The 23,379-nt window shown below is 40.2% G+C and overlaps 1 protein-coding gene across 3 annotated transcripts in view; it reads left to right on the plus strand.

The window, feature by feature from the left end:
• The window catches only part of mettl15 (methyltransferase 15, mitochondrial 12S rRNA N4-cytidine), a 77,707-nt gene extending 60,538 nt beyond the window's left edge, over positions 1-17,169 (plus strand). For 2 of the 3 annotated variants that reach the window (XM_058382333.1, XM_058382335.1), the window contains 3 exons: positions 2,364-2,555; positions 5,413-5,591; positions 15,413-17,169. In XM_058382333.1, coding sequence (XP_058238316.1) covers positions 2,364-2,555; positions 5,413-5,591; positions 15,413-15,867 — 826 coding nt within the window. In that variant the 3' untranslated portion in view covers positions 15,868-17,169. The remainder of the gene's footprint in view (positions 1-2,363; positions 2,556-5,412; positions 5,592-15,412) is intronic. The other variant, XM_058382334.1, reaches the window with a different exon arrangement.
• The last annotated feature ends 6,210 nt before the right edge of the window (positions 17,170-23,379 follow it).

Raw genomic sequence — 23,379 nt, forward strand, 5'->3', positions numbered from 1 at the left:
CATTAAAGCTATCAGATCTGCGGCTTAAGATGCAGGGAGAAGCTTGGCACCTCTGAGGCTTTAAATTGTCTGTGTATTGTCACTGAAAAGGGTAGAGGTGGCTGCCCAAACACTTGTTTTCTATCTCTCCAAACCCACTGATCCATGGTGGGTCCCGTCGTGAGCGTGTGTGGGCGAGCAGGAAAATGCCTCGCTATAGATTCTCTGACAAATTAATGAGAGAAATGGTGGGAGAGAGGAGCGAGGGAAGCCCTGGCTGTGGGTGTAGTTTGCCCTTGATCTTTCAAGCTGGCTCGTGGGCACAGGCGCTGTATGGCCTGATGGGTAGAGCCCCCAGATAAAGTGTGTGGGAGAGAAAGAGGACTTTTGCTCATGTAGAACAGGGAGCAGGTTTCTTTCCTCTGACAATTTCCACTTTTTCCCTGCGTTATGGTCGAACGTTTGGCAAGAAGGCAGAGGATCTCCTGATGTTTGTATGTGATGGGGAGCATAAAAACAAAAAACATATATAACAATATAAAAACATATTGGCCTTAAGGTAAGACATCATTCCTGCCCCATGACTAGTTTTGTATATAGATTCTTCTTCTGCTTGTCCTGCTTTGCTAATTTATGTGACCTGTAGCTGCTTACCTGGGTCATGCTTCATTTGCACACCAACCTACAAAAGGTCACATGAAAAATGTATGGCTCCTCATCAGTCGGGCAGGGCTTTGGCAAAAGGGAGTGACAGAGAAAGAGGAGGAGAAATCACAATGCAGCGAATATTGTGTCTTAGACGGCGAGACTCGGACCACTCGCTGGAGGATATTTCTTAATCAACCTGCTGGAAGTTCACAAGGAAGTAAGCAGAAGAAATTTGCACCATAACAGTCTGAATAATTAAAGATGCCTTCTAATTTATACACCTGCTTCAAAAATGAAAGCATTTCTGGCAACATTCATGTTAAAGTGTATACATGCATTGATGGATAATCTGACTGCGTGTTGGCGTGTGCCGAATTAACTTGGATGCTGCAGCAGTTCTCTTTCCCCACCCCATCTCTCTTTTTCTCAGTGTCTCCAAGGTGATAAACAAATGGAATGTTACCTTCCCTGTGGGATGCATATTATTTGGTTTTATTTGGTTTGGTATCTCTCTCTCTCTCTCTCTCCATAGTTTATGAACTGCAGTAGTCAGACGCCCACTAAGACCTTAGCAACTGGGTAACCATCTCCACACTATAGCAGAAGCACACTTGTCACAGTTTGATTTCCATCCTGACTCCATGAGACTGCAGGCAGCAGGAGGCGAGAGTTTCCCCTGAATTTAGTGCAGAGATCCGTAATAACAGAAATAAAAGTATAATATGCATAACAGCGAGGAACTCAGGTTAGCAGTCCCCTCAAAGAATAAAAAGAGGACAGACGAACACAAGACCAGCTGCAGAGGGTGCTTCTACATCAATATATAAGCAATTTTGAAAGAGCTGAGTCTTCAGTCATTTCAGGTTTGGGAGAGAATCTGCAGAGCAAACATGCAAAAGCTGGACAAGTTATTTCACCATTGTGGAGCTATGGTCCTAACTCTTTTAGGGAATTTTGATTAAGATTTTGATAAGGACTAGAAGTCATTAAGATGAAGAAGACCATAACTTGCACATTTTGCTCAGATCCACTGTTGCATCTTGGATCATTTGTCAAATTTAGCAGTGCAATTCCCTTGTTCAACCAGTCCTGAAATGTTGAGTGTCTGGACAAGGAAAGTTACTCCAAATCAAAAGGATCTTCCATATGTTTTTGTGAGAGCATTAGGTAGCTGGTTAACATGGCCTTAATTGATATCCTCTGAACTATGTTGTGACTGAGACTTTTTCATGAGCTACAGTACTGGTTGGTCTAGCCGGCCATCTTTGTAAGAAATAAAGAAATTTGAAGTGCTTTTTCTCAGCAATGTGTGGCTAGACTAAGGCATACTGTGGAGTTCTGAGGTGGGAAGGACAGGTGAAGTTGGATATCATCAACATACAAGTGGTAGAACTTGTTTAGTTCACTGGTCTCAGTGATGTGGTGTATGGTGTTAAGAGAGAGGGCCAAGTTGTTGCCTGAGGTGACTCTTTTCGCCTCCATGAAACCACACTGAAGGATCTTTGTGATGAGTAAGAATGCCATGGTTTCATTGAGTCAAAAGCTTGGGGATAGATCCAACAGAGTGCAAACTGATGACTTGCCAGCGGCTCTTGCACAATTCTGGGTGCCCACAAAAAAGTCCATAGAAGAGTTTTAGGGGAGTGGCTCCTATTAAAACCATTGGCTGGGGATCTAGCAGGTCATTGAGCACATTCAAGAGATCTTTGACTCATTTTGTTATTTTCTCTTTGAAGGGGCCAGGTCAAGCCTGTTCTTGGGCGTTTCAGTGAATTAAAGGACCTGCTCGTCGGGCTTGGACTGGGAAACAGAAGTGTGGATGCTGCCTTGTTGGATGCTGGCTGCTCATCAATGCAGATGGACATGGCAGAGAGGGGCTTTTCTCTCAGGAAGGATGGACCACTGGACATGAGAATGGATGGAGACAGGTGCTTTATTTATATATATATATATATATATATATATATATATATATATTCCATATTTCTACATTTCTGACTAGCAGTGTTTTATTTTAGTTTATGTGCTTTTCCTGTTACAGTTCCTACATCTGGCGTCTTTCCTGTTATTGAGAACAGTTTTTCTGGGTTCTAGGTTCCAAAGGGTTCTGAGGGAAATCTTACCTGTTGAATGTATATATGAAACCTTACAGCAGAGTATCCAAGGTTTCCGAGTCGAACCCTTTGAAGAACTTCTGACCATTCAACTGACCCTTTAGAAACCCTTAATAATTATTATAAGAATACTGCAAAGAATTTAATTGAACTTTATCGAAAGGGAAAGTTTTTCATCCGATTACATACAGTGCAAGATCATTACTTCTGTATATTTTCTACTTTTGCCTACATCTGTTTACTCCTGCCTCAAATCAGCAAAAAATTTTGCACAGGAAGGAATTAACTAATTAAATTTTGATGTGATACATAGATGACTAAGTACTCCAGAGAGACGTACTTAGGAACACAGGACTCTGGAGTCCTCGTGAGTTTGGCAGCTGTTCTTAATAACAGGATAGCACAAGGATTCAGGACTAGATAGAAATACCTGTTAAACCATGCATGAGAGACATTGCTAAGCCATTCGCTTTAAGGGCATCCCCTCGAGTACATAAGAAACGGGATAGGAGGAAGACGGGAAAGATAGGGATGCTGGGAGAAAGAGAAAGCGAGAGAGTGTGAAATGGGTATTTACAAGCTAGAGTGTGGGCGAGTAGGTGTGTGAGTATGATGGTAATCTCCCCTCATTTAAGCTGTAAGGCTGTTTCAAGATGAATCAGCCACCCACACGCTGGAAGCTTTCTCTAATGGAGAGATAACACCCTTACAAAAAAAAAAATGATCCCGACATTCTCAAGCTCCAGTCCTGAGAAAAAAACTGTTTATGCAAACATGAAGAGAAGCCAGAAGAATAGGATATAAGTCAACTTGATGAGCAACAAGTTTTTCCCAAGTACACAATCTAAAATTACCTCCTATGAGCATATCATTTTACATAATTTGGTGAAAAATGTGACTGTGTGAAAATGCGCCAGCTCAAAGCACCACGCTCTGTCTCCATGCATAGACAATGTTAAACCAGCTAAAATCTGCAAAGTAAAACCGTTTGCCATTGCTAATAGCAGCCATTTGCTTTGTTTACATGTGGGTTCTTTTACATGCCAGAATGAAAATCTATCCCCCCCCCCCATTATCTACCCATTTAATCTCCCCCTCGTCATTTTGAAAAATGGACACAACTTTGCAGAGAAGTTTGCCGCATGGTAATGAACTGGATAAAACACCCACTATGACTGAGTCTTGAATTATTCTTGGGGCAAGATGGAGTGGAGAGAGTGAGAGAAAGACAGGGAGATAGAGAGATACAAAGACAGCGAGAGAGAAAGAGAGCGAGAGAGAAGAAAAGTTTTGAGGCAGGTTGAGTGAAACCCAGCCCACAGAGTCTGTAAATGCTAATCCTTCTCTTCTCATCGCCCAACACTACCAACAGCAACTAAACTTTAAGGCCACGTGATGCACTCATTCAACTCCCACTGACCTTGAAAGGGAAGAAAAGGCGGTTTATGCTCTTTTCCCTTCACGTCTGAGTAATGCTTCCACCGCTATGTATTGTGCCCACGTAAGTAAAAAATAAAAAATAAAAAAAAACACATCACCACTAAAGCCACCGTAGATGTCCTCGTGTTCTGGGAAAGAAGAATCATGATTGGTTTTTGATAGCGAAAAGGCCAAGGCGGTGCCTACATCTCAAGGCCCCCCTGCCAATTACAGAAGAGTATTGTGTGACTGGCTTCCCCCCTCAAGGGACGTCTGTAGAGGATGAGCATTTTGCAGTGGACATTCAACATCTATATATAGGATTAGTGGAGTTCGGAGAGGTACGTTAAGCATTCTCGCCAAAAACGTGCAGGGGGAAAAAAAAAAAGGTTGTGTTTACCGTTTTTAGCTCGCCCACATGCTCACCTACTGTAATGCGCCACTTATGAGCACATAGTTTACATAATTTTGGTGTGCCTTCAAGTCATACACTCTGGTTCCATGCATAGCTGCCGGTGTTACGTCATGCCAAAGATTCACAAAGCGTTTGCTCGTTTAGTTCAATGAAGCAAATTCAGTTCCCAGTGCCGTTACCTCTGATTTCAGATTTGCTTCCCTGTTCACTCTGCAGGTGAAATTATTACATTAGATTGCATTAGGGGTCTCTTTTTCACCCCCTTGTGAAATGCTTTAAAATGCATCGATTATCTCTGTAATGGTGAATGATGTGAGCGAAAGGGGCGGAGCCTGAGAGCGAGCCTTCGTTTGGTTGTTAATTTCTTTTTTTGGTAAAGACTTGGCATTTTATTTTAATGATGTGGATATATGCTCTCTCTCTCTCTCTCTCTCTCTCTCTCTCTCTTCCTTCACTTGTTTCCCACAGTTTGGAGATGTAGGTGCCTTTCATGGAGAACTCCATCATTCATAGCTCAAAGACAAATGAATTGTGGGATTATTTTAGACATTGGGGTTGAGATCCATATATTTGCTATCTACCACCTCTTCTTTCCTTTCTCTCTCACGCACACACATACACACACATGCTCTTTTTATAGATCTTGAGCCCACATCTCCCAGAGTGGGAAGGGGAAGAAAAGAGGAGGAGGGAGTGAGGGAGGTGTTTTTTTTTTTTCTTCTTCTTCTTTCTTTCTTTCTTTCTTTGCGCTGTTGTCGAAGAGCCATCAGCCTTTGCTCCTGTCGGCGAGGAACTCGTGACGTCAAGTGGCTTAATTGGGCTCCTGTTTGTGCGTAGGTACCCCGGCATGCCCTGCGCGGCTGACGCCGTCAGCGCTTTAGATCAGCGGGCGCTTGCGTGTGTGCTGGCTGCGTACGGGGAGGAGCAACACGCCAAGAAAATCGCGGCGGCCATCGTGCAGGCACGCAGCCTGTATCCCATCAGCCGGACGCAGCAACTGGCCAGCATTGTCGCAGGTACCCCCCGAAAATTAATTCAACACACCATCTCGCTTAATTAAAAAAAACAAAAAAAACAACGATACACAAAGAGAGGCAGAGAAAGGGAAATATTAATCTGAAGTCTCCCTTAGGGATCTATTTATCCTGGATCGAGGGAGGCTGAGAGCAAGAAGTACAGAACAATGCCGGTTGTAATGCGAAATTCTTGTCCTCCTTCCAGTTGGCTCCTATTTGACTTTCTTATTAATAGAGTCTTATTAATAATAAAGGTGAGAGCATCATACAGATAGCGAGGCATAGATAAATCTGAATGGCGTTCTTTTTTTTTTTTCTTCTTTTTTTTTGGTATTTACACTTGCACCTCCCCTTCGTCTCCCCCTTTCTTTGTTCTCCATATTTTATATTTATGTCTGTTTTGTCCCTTTTCCCTCCTCTCATTTGTCTTTTGTTGCAACATGCCCCCCCCCCCCCCCCCGTACCCCACCCCCCCCCCCACCAGCTCATATAAGCCTCAACATGTACACAAACCACATTGCAGCAGCTTCATGACTATATTCGTATATTATATTTATCAACTTGCTTTAGTTGCGCCATCGCCGTTTTTATAGCCCTATACTGCTGGTAGGTAGGCGAAAAAAAAAAGAGGGAGGGAGTGAAAGAGAGAGAGAGAAAGAAGGGCGGTTCGGTGGATGACGGTGGTGTCGGAGCAAGCACGTGCGTCACAACGGGAGAACAGGTGTGAGTGAGGGCAGTTGTTTCATCTTTTTTAAAGTGCCGAATGAGTCAACACCAGTGTTTATTCCAATTAATCCAAAAGGTCCTGACTGCCATAGGTCCCTTGGGAGCCTCGCCAATGCCCAGGGAAGCAAGCACTGTGGTAGAGAGAGGAAAGGGAAAGAGGAAAGGATGCCACATCAACCATGATGATCGGTATCATGGGAGTTCTTGCTCTCTTCATTTTTGTTAACTTATGCAGATGAATCTACACAATGCCATAATGCCATTTTGCCCCTGCATTTGGGGTTCAGCCAGCCTCTGTATCCTCATACAAAAATTGGAATTAATTTTTTCCCCCCCGTCTTATCCAGCATCCCCCTCCCTTCCTCTCTCTCTCCCTTTCCCTCCTTCCCTCCCTCCCTCCTTCCTTCATACCAGAGATTGATCTCTGCTGTTGCTTGCAGTATGCAGCAGGTTTTTCATCGTCCCTTTCCCTCCTAATTGTTATCAGCCATGAAATTTCTAAACAAAGCTATGTATTTTTTCATGGTTTTTCTCTCTGGCAGGCCCATATACTTTTATTAGTATCTGCTACTGCTTAATGGAACATATCAGAGAGGAGCTAGGTCTACACAGCTTTAATATTCTCATCAATATGGGCCCAGCTGGTGTGACAGGAGATTACACACAGTCCCACCGGAGAGAGATCCCTCACCCCCTGAGCTCAGCTCCGTGGTTTTGTGCGTGTTGGCCCAGGCTGAATGATAATGAGCTCCAGCCCAAATGCTGGCTCTGGGCCCACAGCTTGTTCACACTCTCAGTGACACCAACCAATAGCAAATACCCCCCCCCCTCCAACCACCACCACAGACTTATATCTCATACCCTTCCCCCAAAATGCCCCGTTATCATTCATCTCAATCAATACACTTCTTGTTTTTGCTAATTGAATTTTGACACCTGTCATGTTAAAAAAAAATAATTTTATCTATCTATCTATCTATCTATCTATCTATCTATCTATCTATCTATCTAGATAATACATAGATAATACATAGAAACTTTTATAATTACATAGGAATTTTTGTCTATTATTATTATTATTATTATTATTATTATTATTATTATATTTTTATTTATTTATTTATTTATTTATTTAATTTTATTTTTTACGTTGAGTTCATAAAGCATTACTAGACAACACAAACTATCACAGACTACCTCACACATTTACAAGAAGCCCAGACTGGATGAATATGCAAATTAGGAACCCCCCCCCACTCCATTTGCACCAACTACCATCAATAATTAAGAGTGGACGATGTAACAAAAAAAAAAAAGGGTTTATCACAATTCTCGAAGACATTTCCACAGAACACGATACGCATCACATTGTATAGGTATGCTGATACATTTACCAGCACTAGAGTAATATTTCCTAAAGAAAATCCTGTTTTATAGTTTATTTTCAACGAAAAATACATATATTTGTATTTTTTACATTTAGAAATATTTTTATTGTATCTAAAGAGCCCTTGAGGAAATCGGTTCAAGTATATTTGTATGTATGACACAAATATATACGTAAGTTTTAACCAGAAATGATTAACAAAGTTATGACCAGTCATTTGACCTAAAGTTTTCTGGATTCAGAAATCAGACAAAAGGAAACGTTAATGTATGATTAAAATTATGATCTGATATATATATATATATATATATATATATATATATATATATATATATATATATATATATATATATATATATACTGTACTTGACGGCCTTATTCATAAACCTTATGCATCTGCGCTTTCCACTTTTCCACTTACACTGCAAAAAAATGTACAGTGGTCCAAAAACAAAAACCTAAAGCTGATTAATTTGGCAAGGGCTGGACCTTCCAGGCGAGTGGTTAGGAAAAGGTTTGGCTCTCCGCTCCTGTTAATATGAGTGTGGGACGCTAATCAGCACAGTATTGATCACTGGCTGGAGTGTAGCCTTGTTGTAATTCTGATGAAAATTGATCTTTCAACTTTCTCCCTCGATGTTTTTTTTGGCCCCTGGTTATTCTCACAGCCTGTGTAAGCAGAACCTTCTCCAAGACCATGCCTTTACCGGTGCGTTTGAAAAGAATCTTAATTTTGGGTTTGTATTGTTTTCTATTCCAGCTTCATCTTAAAAACTGCTGTCTAAAAAACTGCTCTGGTAATAAAATACAGAGCTGAATTATTGGTTTGTTTATTGGTAAGCTTGTGCAGGAATGTTTTTTCCCGGAGAGGTTTTGATTACTTTGGCTACCTTGGTGGCATTTAGCTCATCTTCTGTGGATCATTTGTGCAACATTAGCTGAAGAAAAAGCTTCATGGTGTTTAATCCACTTACACTTGCCCATCAAGATGACATACAAAAAAGCCCTGCTCCTTTGAGATTGGATCACCAGCGACAGCACGCATTCCCAGCTCTGGACAGTATTTCTAATGTACTGTGTTCCTACATGGCTAGTTGCATTTATAAAACGGGATTTATGAGCTAATAATGAAGTATTATTGCTCACCAACATTGTGCATAAAACTGCCTAATGCTTCTGCGACACATTGGCTGTGCCAGTCGGTAATGGTCCTTATAGGGTTTTCAAGGGAAGCGGTATCAATCGGAGCTGTCGAAAGTTATTAGATCCTCCATGTTCTGTCTCACAGGCAAAAGCCGGGCTCATCCCCGATTGGAAGATAATGTACAAATTTGAGCTAGCTGCACAGAGTAAATGAGAAGATGGAGGGCCTTCATTTTGTCGCTCTGTATCATTTTTCTTTTTTCATCCCCAGAGAGAAACCGGCAGAAATATGTTAGGTTTGTCCATGAGATGCAGTCAGCACAGATGGCTCATCAGTTTGTTGTCATAGCAAGGGATTCAGTCCTGCATTAAAAATATGCAGGCCTCCTATCGATGTCATTTCAAAACCGGAATGGACTAGACTTGTAGTTCAGTTTCCTCCGAATTCTTTTTTAAAGTTGACTCAAATAAGTGGTTTAAGTGATTTACTGGAAACGATTAGTCAAGACACTAATATGAAAGCATGCGTGCCTCAAAATGAAATGCTTGTTCCATCTCCGGCCCCCAAGGCATTTGGTGTCTTTTCTAGACTTATCTGGACATATGCTTCAGAATCCGGAAAGTAGAAATCTGTTGAAATTTGTGCTACTGTCCTCTGTATATGCAATTCCATGCACCAGTCTATGATGGGAAAACAGTTGAATAGACTTGAGATGAGTTTTCAGAGCAAGATATAATTGCTGAATTACCCCTGCCCTCCCCACACACACACCCCAATTAATAAAAATCCCAGACATTTCGTCCTTAGCCAGTAAAAGCTTGAAATCTGACTTGGAAGTCTTGCCTCTTGAAGTCTGGCCTGAAGTCTGGCCTGGAGTCTGGCCTGGAGTCTGGCCTACAAGAATGACTGACTCCAAATCTGACATCTGTACATTTAAAGTCCTGGAAAGATTCTGTTTATATATATCCTAAATAACTTAATTAGGACCATTTTAGACACCGTGACCCTGACCAGGCAGGCTCACTAAGGCTGAATGAAAGAATGCATCATTCGTTGTAATAAATGTGTAATAAATGTCAGTCCTGTAAGCTTTATCTGTCTCTTAACGTGAGAACTTCTAACAAAGTGTCTATTAAACGAAAAGAAAAGTCCATCTTCTGTTCGTATCTGTATTTGTATCTGTTTAAACACTGTTCATTCTGAATAACATACTCATATTCAGTTACAATCCCAAGTGTAGAAGAGTGCAAAGACTGTGGATTGTGTGTTATAACAGTCCCTCGGTGTAAGGCTGCTGAAATAGGATTACTTCCTGTCTAATGCATGTACAAGGAGGATCAGCGGCGTAACTCCGAGACTGTGGGATCTCGTTCCTGTAGCCCATCTACAGTAACACTGCTGTCTGTAGAAATAACAGGAACATTTGGACCCAGGATTAGCAGGTGGCTTTTATTCGTTCTCATTTTCAGTTTTGTAAATTTTATACTCGCTTATCCTCCCAAGCCATGTTTCAGTTTTTAACACATTTATGGGCCATAATGAATTTTCTTAATTGAAGAGACTTGATTTAAGAGCTTTATGATTTAAAGGGGCTTTTTTAAAGACTTTTTTTCCCCTCTCCTGTAAATCAAAATGACTTTATTATTTATTATTATTTTTTTCTCTCTCTGAAGCATTTAATGAAAGCCTATGAAAACTACAATCCTAATATTTTAAACCAGGAATTTCATGCTAGCAGTTGAACACAACAAGAACACAATCAGTTCAGCAACCTGATAATGTGTCCATGTGCACAAGCTCTAAGAACACAAGGCTAATTATGGCCACAGTAATGTAGCCTTGAATTTCAAATGGGCTTTTTGACTGTAGGGGCAAGAGGGGGCCATTAATAATAAAAGAGTATTACAAAAGGAAGGTCGTCATTCAGTCCACAGGTTCGATTAAGAATTAGCCTCCTATTCAGGCTAAAATGTGTGAGGGCAGAGCCTTGTTCAAGAGTGCCCTCTCTCTACGGGACAGGCGGGTGTCGCACAATATAAAGACAGCCTCAAGCTAGACGGAGTGCCAATTATCCAGTACTCAAGCAGCTGGGTGTTACCCGATAATCACTCTCTTCTTCCCCTCTCAATGAGGACAGCTCCATATAACTGACACGCTCCCTTACGCCTTTCTTCCTGTATCTCATGTGCAACCCCCAAGCAATAGAATTACCAGTCTAATATATATATATATATATATAAAATATATTATATATATATTTTTTTTTTTAATTGAAGAAGTACAATTTTGAAACTGAATGAATAAAGACATAAAATTTATGTAGAATTTATATAGAATAATGTATTTATACTTATAGATATATACACTATACAGGTGACTTTAAGTCACACATATATATATCAGAAAAATAACTCTTAAGATGACTCTTGAGTTAATGACTCTTAAGTTGTTCGGAGATTCTTGTAGAAGTTTTTGTAGATAACTCTCTCTGCAGGTAAAATCCCAGAAATCCTTGATGACCCCTGTTACCTAATGGTGTATTATTTGCTAAAATGCTAAATAAACAAACAAATAAGCAAATATATAAGTAAAATTAAAAGAAAGAAACAAAAAAAAAATAAATTTAATTAAATTGAAATGAAATAAATAAATAAATAAAGTTAATAAAATTTTTTCCTATACAGATGTACACTTAATTTAGGCATAAAATAAACAAGAAGTCTTCAGTGTCTTGCAGAGTACCATATACTGTACCTCACTGTATGAACCTGGATCACATTTTCTCTTCTTTATGTTTTACGTCTGTATGAATTATTAGAGGGGGGAAAAAATGTACATCACAAAATAAACCATGTTTTCATTACTTTGTCTGGGATTCTGCATATTATTCTGCTTTTGATATAGCGCTATAAACTATCCAGGAAAAAATAAAACCCTTCAAAACCTTTAGACTGAAACCTTACAGAATACACCACCACGAAATCATCGAATCACTCAAATCTTCTCGGGATTTCATTTAGAAAAAGATTTTCCCTTTCTGTTACTGGAAATTTCGTCTTGCACTACCGGATCTAAAAACGATGCCGTCACTGTCCTTTAACTAACTTTTTAGTGTACTTCACCGTTTAGTGTACTTCCGTGTTGTAGCATTGTTTGCCAAAGTTGAGCTTCTGTTTGTTTGTTTATTTGTTTGTGTACTCATGCCCATGTACTCTCTTTTGGTCACATTTGCAAGTTAGCACCATCTGTTCCAGCGTGGCATCCTCTGCTCCTACAGCTTTTTCTTTTCTTTTTTTTCTCCTCTCTTTCATTTTCATTCTTACCCACACCCTGTATCCTACGAGCCATTAACTAGTTCTTCGTTTTACACCTTTCACTCTTTCACACCCTTCCGGTCTGGATTATTCCTTTTACTCTCTCCATATGTTATGTTCATTCACCTGTTTTTCTTCGTCTTCACCCCCTCTCCCTTCTTTTCATCCTCTTTTCCTTTTTTTTTGTTAGTAAAAATAAGTCTAGAAGCTGTAGCTTGGGCTAGGGCATGTGCTTTTATTGATTGGTTCATGACTCACCCTTAAGGCCAGAAGTGTGAGACTTGAAAAAAGGTGATGCTAGATCTCTCGCTCCTTATTTGCCATTTCTCCTTTTATTTCTTTCCCTGGTGATAAAGTATCGTTTTTCGAAATGTATATTGATTGTGCCGTATATTAACAAGGTTGTGAAAAATTATAAAATTATAAATGTAAAATTATACAACAGTAGTACAGGCTTTTATTCCTTACACTTACGGAAAGACCTTTACCGGAAATCTTTATTTGAATGTTAAGGATAATTACACCCCAGCACTTTGCATTCTGATTGGTCAGAAAGGTGTTAATTAATTTCCTATAACAGCAGCTCTGACAGTAGCGTAGTGCCAGCTGTAATTCATATCACAGCTTTATATGAATGTTTTAATAAGCTGCTGTATCTATAGTAACGGCTCATTCACAGGGACTTCGAGAGCCAGATGCTTTACATAATCTAAGCTTTATAATAAACTGATGTGAAAAATGTACGCTCATTGATACGGTGAAGTTTTCTGTAAGGAGCCGTTTGAGTACCATTTACGGAAGGAGTCCCTAGTGTCGGCTCGGTTTTAGTGCGGATTTCACGTAACCAGATTTTCATGCGAGTTTCTGACTAAATGTGAAAGCACATTCTAGAATGAAAGCACCCTTAGCCTTCATCCTCACCAGCTGCTAGCTGGCATATGATAGGGAGAGCTGGCCAGTGGGTGGGAGCTGGCAGGTGACCAAATTGGTCAGAAAATGTTGAAAAACATTTTTTGTTGTTTTTACGACAAATCTTTCTTTCTTTCGAAAGAACTGAACCACGTTTGAGTTTATATACACCATTGCTCTCGGTTTGTACTTATTTTCTTAAATGTTGCCATGGGAAACATTGTGTTCTCAGTGTTTTGATTGACTCACCAAAGCTGAATTGTGCTTCAAGACCAGCAAGAAACTGACAACGTTGGAAATAAACCCTTTTTTTTTTTTTTTTTGCTCTGGTAGAGAGGCAGGGGGAAAAAAAAAGCCTCTGTAATCTTAAATCTAAAGCCTGTTGTGAGGCTTTGCTGTTGTTTGGAGGTTTATAGCATACGATGGCCTCTGAGCCATGCTCATTGTGCCTAAGCTTTGTGAGTACATCAGTCATCGTGTTTGCAGATTCGTGGCTGTATAACCCATGCTGAGCCGTGATAATACTGAAAATGTGCTCTCAGAAGTTCAGACTTGGATATGCACGGATTTTCTATTTGGCATTTTTAATATCTTAAGCCCTGATGGTTATAAATCATAGGCTTTCAAGCACATACTGTGCTGCTGTTAATGTCCATTAGTTCTGCTTTTATAGTAATAAGGTCCAAATGAGTGACAGTAGCCCTTAGCAAATAGACATCTGTTGCAGGAGATTAATCACGTTGCGTTTAAATGAGGTAAAGCTATTTATTTCCCGTATGATAAATGTTCAGGAAGTGTTGAGAAGTTGATCGGGGACAAGTGAATTAGAACCCAGTTTAGGGATTTATTTCTGTCATTTGTATGTAGGCTTAAGATCGAACAGACTCTTTTAAAAAGAAAAAAATCTCAACAGTATATCAACAATAAATCTAATGAAAGACATATTATTTATAATAAGCCGTTATTAAGCTTATTTCGATTTTTAGCATTTAAATGTAAAATTATTGGAAATATTTAGTAGGGCTCGCAGATTTAATAATATAATATTGATGATATGATAAATTGTTATGCTACGTTTTTTTAATTAAATATTGCAAGTATTGTTTTGACATGCTAAAACTTTTCAAATAAAATTAAAATAAAATGCAATAATGTGATGAAATACAATATGAAATGTTTTTAAAAAAATATAGAAATATAAAATAAAGTAATAACTTATACCTTTTTAATAAAACGTACACTTTAATAAAATAGCAAGAAATTATTTGAATTGTATTTATATGAGTTAAATGAATTGTAACGGTTTAGAATTTTCTAAACGTAATTTTACTTGGGGCTGGCAAATTTAATAATATAATATTGATATAGTGATAAAATTCTACTGTACCCTTTTTTAATGAATTGAACAGGTTTTTTGGACATACTTTTATGTCATAATTTTTACACTGAAACTTTAAAAGCGGTTAAAATAAAATAAACAAAATTCTAAATATGAGACAAAATATAACATATTTTATAAATGTTAGATACGTTAATAAATTGTAATTACTTTATAAAACTTAAAGTTAAATAAAATAGCATAAATTGTTTGAATTTTAACATTTTAGAATTTTCTAAAAGTAATAAGTAAATAAGTTATTTTAGTCATTTATCTTTAGTTTTGTATTTTTATATTTTCTATATGCCAACATGTATATATTGATTTTATTTTTATTACTTATTAAAATTTATTTTTATTTTTATTTATTTTTATTTTTTATTTTTATTTATTATTTTATGAGATATTGTAGACTTTACATTTATATCAAACAGAAAATCCTGAATTCATTCCTCAGGGTCAGGGTCCTGCTTGATCTTCCCACACAGTATGCATGTGACAGGAAAACCGCTGGGATGGGATGTCAGTCCATCTCAGAGCATCATGCATGCACTAATTCACACTTATGACCAATATAGAGCAGTCACTCAACCTCCTGGCATGTTTTCAGGGGGTGGGGGAAAACCAGAGAACCCAGAGGAAACCCAGAGGGACCCCAGTGACATCACAAACCCGGACCTCTCCGAAGCTGAATCTTGAGCTCTGAGATGGCGATGCTTCCTCCTGATACAGAAAGAAGGAAATATTTCATTGTCTACCACAGTTTGAGGTCCCTAGAAATTCTCTTCTACTTCGCGGCATTGGTTTGAGCAAGAAAGTGGGGTTGAGATGAAAAATACAGTTTGTAACCTGTAATATACATAAAGTGCCTAACTTCTGGTACCAGTTCCTGAATGTAGTTGGAGAATAGATTTTTCATTATCATTATAAGATATTTTTCATTCTTGCTCTCTTTCTCTGCAGGTGCGTTCCCAGCTAGCGCCCTTTACGCCCGCCGTGATCGCCTGCAGAGACCCTCGCATGTGGCCACTAAAACCTTCCAGGCGCTGCGTATTTTTGTGAACGACGAACTGAACGAGCTTGTAGCGGGACTCCAGGCGGCTCAGGACCTCCTCCGGCCTGGCGGTCGCCTCTGCGTCCTCACATTCCACTCGCTAGAGGACCGCATCGCTAAGCGCTTCCTCAGAGGAGAGGATCTCAGCGCCCCGCCTCGCCGCAGCATCCGCCAGAGGGCGCGCGCCCACCTCCAGAGGAAACTAGAGGAAGAGGATGACGACGATGCAGAGGAAGAGGAAGGAGGCAGGGAGAGCGTCCACTGGGTCAGACTGCAGAGGAAAGTCGTGCTTCCCAGTAAGGAGGAGGTCGAGGAGAATCCGAGAGGAAGATCGGCTAAGCTTAGAGCAGCCGTGAGGCGATAGGCAGAGCTTCTGATCCTGAACTTTGACAGAAAAGAGAGGCTTTCACTGAGATTACCATCAGTGATTATAGAGTACATAGAGTGCAGAGTACAAACTAGTCTGCTCTTGACAGCAGCCAAACTCTTCAAAGGTCTTCAGAGTGAAATGGATTTTTGCCTGGTAGAAAAATTCAATGGTTAAATAATTGTAATTTATGGTGAATTAGTGTGTTATGTAAATACAATTGACACTTTTTATAGTGTGTGTGGGGACGAAAGGTATGACGTGCTGAGCAGTAAGCTTTTATAAGACCTGCCATTATTGTAATTGCAGTAACATAGGTTCAGATCAAACACACTATATTCTTTTCAGCTCAATGCCATATTATATAAATGGATCTCTTTTGTCCAGGCGCAAGGGTAATTTGCTGATATAACACCTGTGTATTGCTTACTTGGCTCTGCGGTTATGCTTAGTTGCCTTTTTTCATTTGGTATTTCCAAATTGGACTCAGGACCCGGACTCACAGACTGCATTGCTGCACTCGGGCTTGTTTTCTACGTAACAAACACAAACAGGCTACCAAACGTGAACAAGGCGTACACTACGTGATGCGTCTGAATAGCAGCGGGTTATTTCTACCGCTAAATTATTGATGCGAGATCTATGATCGTATGTCATTATGGAGACGTCACTGTCCTGCGTGAGAGCGGTGATATGATGCACGCTCAGTTTGATAATGAATAAGAAGAGGGTATTCGATGCGAGGTCACAGCAGCACATCTAGGCATGTGCATGAGCGAAATGAAATTACCGTCACGAAAATACAGACGTGGACAACCTGCTCATTCATGTGGTCTTTGTGTTGGCACCAGAAACTGCTGATTCCATGTGTTTTTCAGGCACAACAGGTTCTAGAGTTCACACAGAGTAGAGGTCACATTCAGTGTTTTACAGGAATGCTATAGTAGCTCTATACAGCCGTGTTGAGCAGAAAAGCATCTCAGAATGCACAGCAAACCTTGAGGTAAACAGCAGAAGGACACCATCAGGTTCCACTCTCAGAAGCCCAAAACAGGAAACTGAGGCTGAGAGTGGACATATTTCCCGTCTGTAACTGTCCAGTTTGACCATTTTCTACATCAAATTGATGAAATATGTTCATGGCAAAATATATAGAACCCAATTTTGGCCATCTGTTTTCCTTTTTCTCATGTTTTCTACCCTATTACATCCCTCCCTTCAGTTCATTTCAGCATGACTAGGTGTTCCAGTCAAATTGATTCTCACACTTTTTTTTTTTTTTTTAATAAACAGGATCTTTCAATATCACTGTTGTCTATTTTTTTTTCCTCCCACACCATGGCTACACCCTTCACCACACTCTAATAAAACCCTACCAGGGGCATGTATATTTCAGGAAGAAGATTTGACGTCAATGATTTGCCCGAACGGTTATTTTTGTTATATATTTCTTTTCACATGTGAAAGTGATAGCAGCGCTTATGTGTGTGCGCTTGACAGAGCGAGACACACTAATCTGTGTTAAAAATCTAGGTGATGTTAGAGCATTATAATCTTATAGAGTTACTGCACCGTGAGCAAGAGTGAGTTTGTGAATGGGTGCGTGGCTGAGCGGTGCGTCCACGTTGGAAGTTGGCGGTATGACATGTGTCACACAGAGAGGAAGAGAGGAAGAGGAAGGAAGAGAGAGAGAGAGAGATGCGGAGATTGTGTCTGCGGCATCCTCTGTCTCTTTGTGGAGCTGATGGGTGAGTCACACACCTGCAGGACGCGGGTGGGACTTTGGCTGCCATGGTGATGCACTGCGCCTTGTGCACTGTACTCACTCTCTCGCTCTCACTCTCGCTCTCGTTCGCTCAAACTCTGAGTCACATCAGATCTGATTAACTTTGCATAAACACCGCATTTCAAGACACCAAACACCTCTCTGTTTGTGTGGAATAACAGCGAAATGAAAGTGCCATGATTAATATGAATATAATCCTTTTGGGCCCTGGTTAGATTTGGGCATTTGGGTTGTCGGCCAAGTTACATGACACACACACACACACACGTATTCCATAAATGCATTGTTTCCAAAAGTTATCAGAGTACAGATGTTCCAGATGTTATCGGTACTAATATAAAAAATCCGGTGTGATAAATCTGACTCTGATTCACTTGATTAGCCTCTCAGCTTTTCTGCCGTGTGCCAGGACTCAATTTGCCGCCTCCTCTTCAATCTGGTTAGCATTCGACGTCTGAAAAATACAATCTGCCAGAATCCTAACTAAGTAATAAACTCCGGATCAAATGTCCACTCGAGGGAGCTGACCGGCGCTATGTTCTTGTGACGTTCATGAGCTCTTCGCAAGTGCTAAGATGACATTTAGAAGTGGGAGAAGGAAGCAATAAAAAAATAAAATAAAAACACGTTGCCCGGCTTTGGTTCGTACTGTTCTGCTTGGCATGAATCAGTAGCGTGCCGATGCTTTAAATACTCAGTGACTCAAAACATGGCAGCGTCTCTGCAGGAGTCTGTGACTAGTGATGAGTGGTTTGCAAACAAATCGATTCTTTCCTAACAACTCTTTTAATTAGGTTGGACAGATTGATTCACGAGAAAGATCGAACACCAAAAAACTTGCCTCTGTTGGGCTTTGTTTTCGTCTCTATCAATCTTTGATTGTAAATGTGGCCATGCTCCTGGAGTCTCACAAACGAATGCGCTTTATTGGCTGTAAATATGAGCTGATAAATAAGCAGCGTTTCTGGATGGTGCTGTGTCAAAATGAATCGAAAGAGTCGATTCAGTAAAATGACTCAATGAACATCAGTATCTGCAAATTAGACTCTCCCTATGGTCTCGTCTCAGTCTCTGCTTCCTATTTGCACCATTTTTTTTGAATTTCTCCCACGCTATTTCTTTTTCTCACCTCCCCCCCCCCCACCGCCCATGTGTCCGCAGGCTCTAAAGCAGAGGTGCACGACTTAAGAAACCACCAAACTGTGCTGGACTGCATTTGGACACCCCTTGCTCCAAATATCCTTCGCCCCGTGGTTGCCATGGAAACTAAACACTACCAATAACATTGAACTTGATAGCATTTAAAAGTGTTTTTTTTTTTTATTTTTTATTATTTCTTCCCCCAATTTCAGGGGCCACTGTGATCTCCGGTGCCACAGCCCCTACCTTTCTTCTCACAACCACGCCCCTTATCCATCCCCCCTCCTCACTGACGTCACAGGCTCTCGCGCAAGCTGCCTGCATGCTAACAGGAGACTGGCACGAAGCGCTCGAGCCGCCGTTTTGAAATGCGAGCGTGATGCACGAGAGACACCCTGCACCACGGGAGTTCTGCTCATTTAAACGTTAATTCTATCTCATCTTGAACAACGTCCACCTTTTTTTTTGTCTGAGGGGATTCATTTGGATTAAGGAGACAAATAGCATATTATAGAAGGAGTTAAAGAGGTGGTTGTCAGATAGCTAACGTATGAGACGTGAAATGATGATGTGCAACATCATGCAATTATTTCATGCCAACGGATAATAACAATTCATATAACGATATATATAAATTCCTAATGGAAAATTTTCCCTCCTGTATGATTGATTGCTCTGGACCGTTTCTCTTAATTTTGTCTTCTAAAAAAATATTTGTGTTTATTTCAAATTACTTCAGTAATGCTATCAGAGGGAGAAAGAGAGACGCAGTGTGTGTGTGTGTGTGTGTGTGTTGGCTTGTTTCTTGGCACTGGTGCAGGTTTATTTCTGGCTCTGCCTCTCCTCATGGCGTGAGAGTTGGCTCTGTGTGGTAGTCATGTAAACGTGACTAACCAACAAAGTTTCTTATATTTCTGATGAATATTCTTAGCTCCTTGATGACTTAATCATCAGGTTTTACGCACTAAAAGCAAAAGCATTGCATCCAAAAAGAATATGCATCCTACTGCGTCTCATCCGGTTGTTCAAGCTCACTGCAGTTCCAAGAAAAAAAGAAAGTTGGACAATCGATCTTTTTTTTTTTTTTTTTTTTTTTTTTTTATCCGAGTCATGATGCTAGCAATTTCGGTTCGACTTCACAATTCCTCGTTCTCCTTACGAATCTGTTTTCGGACGTAATCCGAAACAGGTGTATGCCATTACGTGGGCGTGATGGATTCCCGTTGGTTTCTTCTCTAACGTTCGCTATGTAGACTGTTCTTCAAACCTCAATTAATATGGTCATCCCTACCCAGCACCACACTGGCTCCCTTGCCATGTACTAATTAAAAATATGAGTCAACAGAATCCTGGGGCAGGTAATGAGATCTACACTTGCATTCCTGCTAATTAGCTATAATTAAAGCCTTTTTTCATCCATTATGTGAAATCCACCTTGGACGGTGGGAAAGGCTTGCTCGGTAGGGGGTGTTGGCTGTTTGTGGAGGTGGAGTCACCTTGGAATAAGGGAGCTTCTGTTTGAAGTGTGAATGAGGCGTTTCGGAAAACCACCGGAGGAGCGTAGGAATAAATGATAAGGGATAAAAGACAATGGCTGCTGTTAGCGGCTAATAATAATACACGATGAGGTGGTGTGGTGCCACCCTGAAGCGATTTATTCCTCTTGTAGCACTGCAAATTGGAAGGTTTTTTAGAAAAGTATGCATTATTATTCGCTTATTTTTCAGCAGTTTTGCTTGGTTTTCTCTTTCTGTAAATTAAAAAAGAAAAAATTCATTTTTAAAAAATTTCTTTTACCTTTTCCAGCATTGACGCTGGAGACTCCATTCACAAATAAATAATTAAAATATATATATATTTTATAGAAAACCTCACTACTTATGTTGTTCTTTGTTAAATAACATTTTTAATTAATTAATTTATTTATTTATTTGAGTTACAGTATTAGCCTTGGATTATGTATATCGTTTGCCGTACAAGTAAAGGAGTTGTTACTATGGAAACACTACTGTACGACATGCGTATCGATTTATACCCGTGATTTTGAAACTACTGTCAGAGCCTCGTTTACAAGAAAACGAAGCCGCGACTTCTGATCAATCATATCCTGGAATTCAGGAGCGCTGTGGTATAATGGCAGTTAAACGGCACAGATAACGCGTTCAGGCGTAGAAACGACAACATCCATAAAATTCCCGTATTTCTTTCCGAACGTCCTACTGAATCTCTGTGTGTGAAAACCTGCTCTGCCAATTTTCTTGTGTACAGTCACGCCTGGATAGGCCAATTGGTACAAGGAACGTGACGAATTGTGTGTGTGTACACCCTCTGTGCGGAGAATCACCCGGCTGCATGAATCTGTCAAAATAAGTGAGCGTAACGGTGTTGGAAGCAGCTAATGGGTTTTAATGCACTCGTGTTGTCCCCCTTCCCTCCTCTCACACTGCGCCTGATTAGTGCCACCTCATCTGTCTTCCAGTAGCCTGAGTGTGTCAGAAAGCACCCTGAAACGTACACACACAATTTCCTCACTCATGCCAATGCCAACTTACTCCTGTTTAAATCCCATATCCTGGCTCCAGTCACGTTCACAACCTCGAATCTCAAGGCCCAATTGAAATTTTCATTTCAGATCTGATATTTCATATTACGTTCATATTCCTTTCATACGCGCTGTCCTTAACTCAGTTGGTGGAAGTTGACCTTCTGTAATCCCCATCATGACCCTACTTACTCAATAAAACCATAAACGTCAGTCACAGACTACACGGTGGGTGATGGGGTAAAAATAGTCATGTTATGTGATTGAAAACATTTACACTCAACTGTTCTGTATACATTTATATGTATATATGATGTAGGAAAAATTTGCATCTCCAACAGTATTTGGGTGATTCATGAAAAAAATCATGTTTTGTGTTATAATTTGTCTACAGAAAAATGAAAGAAAAAAAAAAAGATTCATGCAAAACGAATATTAAATTTGAGGATATTAAAGAGGCTGGAGGCAAAATATGTTACAAGAGTTATTAGACAATAATCTCATTCAGACTGAGAAATAAACAATATTTTTTCAAATAATTTTGTTTTGAAACAAAAAGGTGAACTAAATCTGAAAAGGGAGGTTTAACGATCACATGCGGCTGTGATGGTCAGGTGTCCACATACTTTTGGCTTTATAGTGTATTATAAGATCCGTCCATCCATCCATATGTCCATCCATCCCTCTCCACCTATTCATCTATTTTTCCATCCATCCATCCATCCATCCATCCATCCATCCATCCATCCATCTGTTGATCAGTCCATCAGATCTCTCTGTAAATCTCTCTTTTCATCCATTCATCCATCAGTCCATTCATCCATCCATCCAGTCATCCATCAGTCCATCCGTCCATCCATCCCTCTGTCCGTCCATCCATCCATCCATACGTCCATCCATCCCTCTCTACCTATTCATCTATTTTTCCATCCATCCATCCATCTGTTGATCAGTCCATCAGATCTCTCTATCCATCTCTCTGTCCATCCATCCATCTGTCCATCCGTCCATCATTCCATCCATCAGTCCATCCATCCATCCATCCATTTAATCATTCATTCTTTATCTTTAAATTGGAGGAATACTATATTATTATGGGAAAAATATGCAAAATGTAATATAAACAATAATCTGAGCTCAGGTTCAAACCAGGGCAACCCACCAGAGCAACCAGCTGCACCTCTGTGCAGTCCTTATCTATATATCTACAGTTCTGTCTGTCTGTCTGTCTATCTATCTATCTATCTATCTATCTATCTATCTATCTATCTATCTATCTATCTATCTATCTATCTATCTATCTATCTATCTATCTATTTCATTTATTTTCTTTTTCTTTTTTTTTAAGACCTGTATGTCTCACTTTTGGTAAATCAGATGATATATAAACAATATTTCCTGTACGCACAGTCATTATCACTCAGCCTGAGCAAATGTGTTGCCGGTTTGTGTGCTGTATCTGTGAATGAGCTTGTGTGTCAGTGATGAGCTCTGTGTTTGCAGAGCATGCTGTGCCTCCTGACCAATCTCTCACCATCCCCGAGCTTTGACGTCGTTAATTTCAGCCAACCAAACTTCTGCAAGTTTGGCTCACGCCTTCACACCCATCATTCATTACACAGTCACTTCTACGGTCCAATCACGGGCCTCGTCAGGTGAGGACAGGTGTGGGAGCCAATCGGCCCTGGATGACGCAGTGAGGCCGGAGAGAGTCTCTCATCAGGTACTTTATAAGCAGTTCTTCACACTCTCTTAGAGACACACACACACACACACACACACACAAACACCTCCCCTCCCTCTTCCCCCAGCCCGCTGCTCTCAGCACACATCCCTTCCATGGTACAGTCCTAGCTATAAAAAGATTTCTGAATGAAGGCGAGGCTTTGAGGTTGCAGCAATTTGAATGAATTTTGTGAATGATGCAGAGCCCTGCGGCCTCATGGGAAGCAGATGAAACCTTGAGGAAGAGACAGCCATGTTGAGAGCTCAGCTGGGAGCCCATCTACCTTATACTGACATCCAATTATATTTTTTGCTG

The sequence above is a fragment of the Hemibagrus wyckioides genome, linkage group LG27, assembly GCF_019097595.1.
Source record: "Hemibagrus wyckioides isolate EC202008001 linkage group LG27, SWU_Hwy_1.0, whole genome shotgun sequence".
Classification (NCBI taxonomy): Eukaryota; Metazoa; Chordata; class Actinopteri; order Siluriformes; family Bagridae; genus Hemibagrus; species Hemibagrus wyckioides.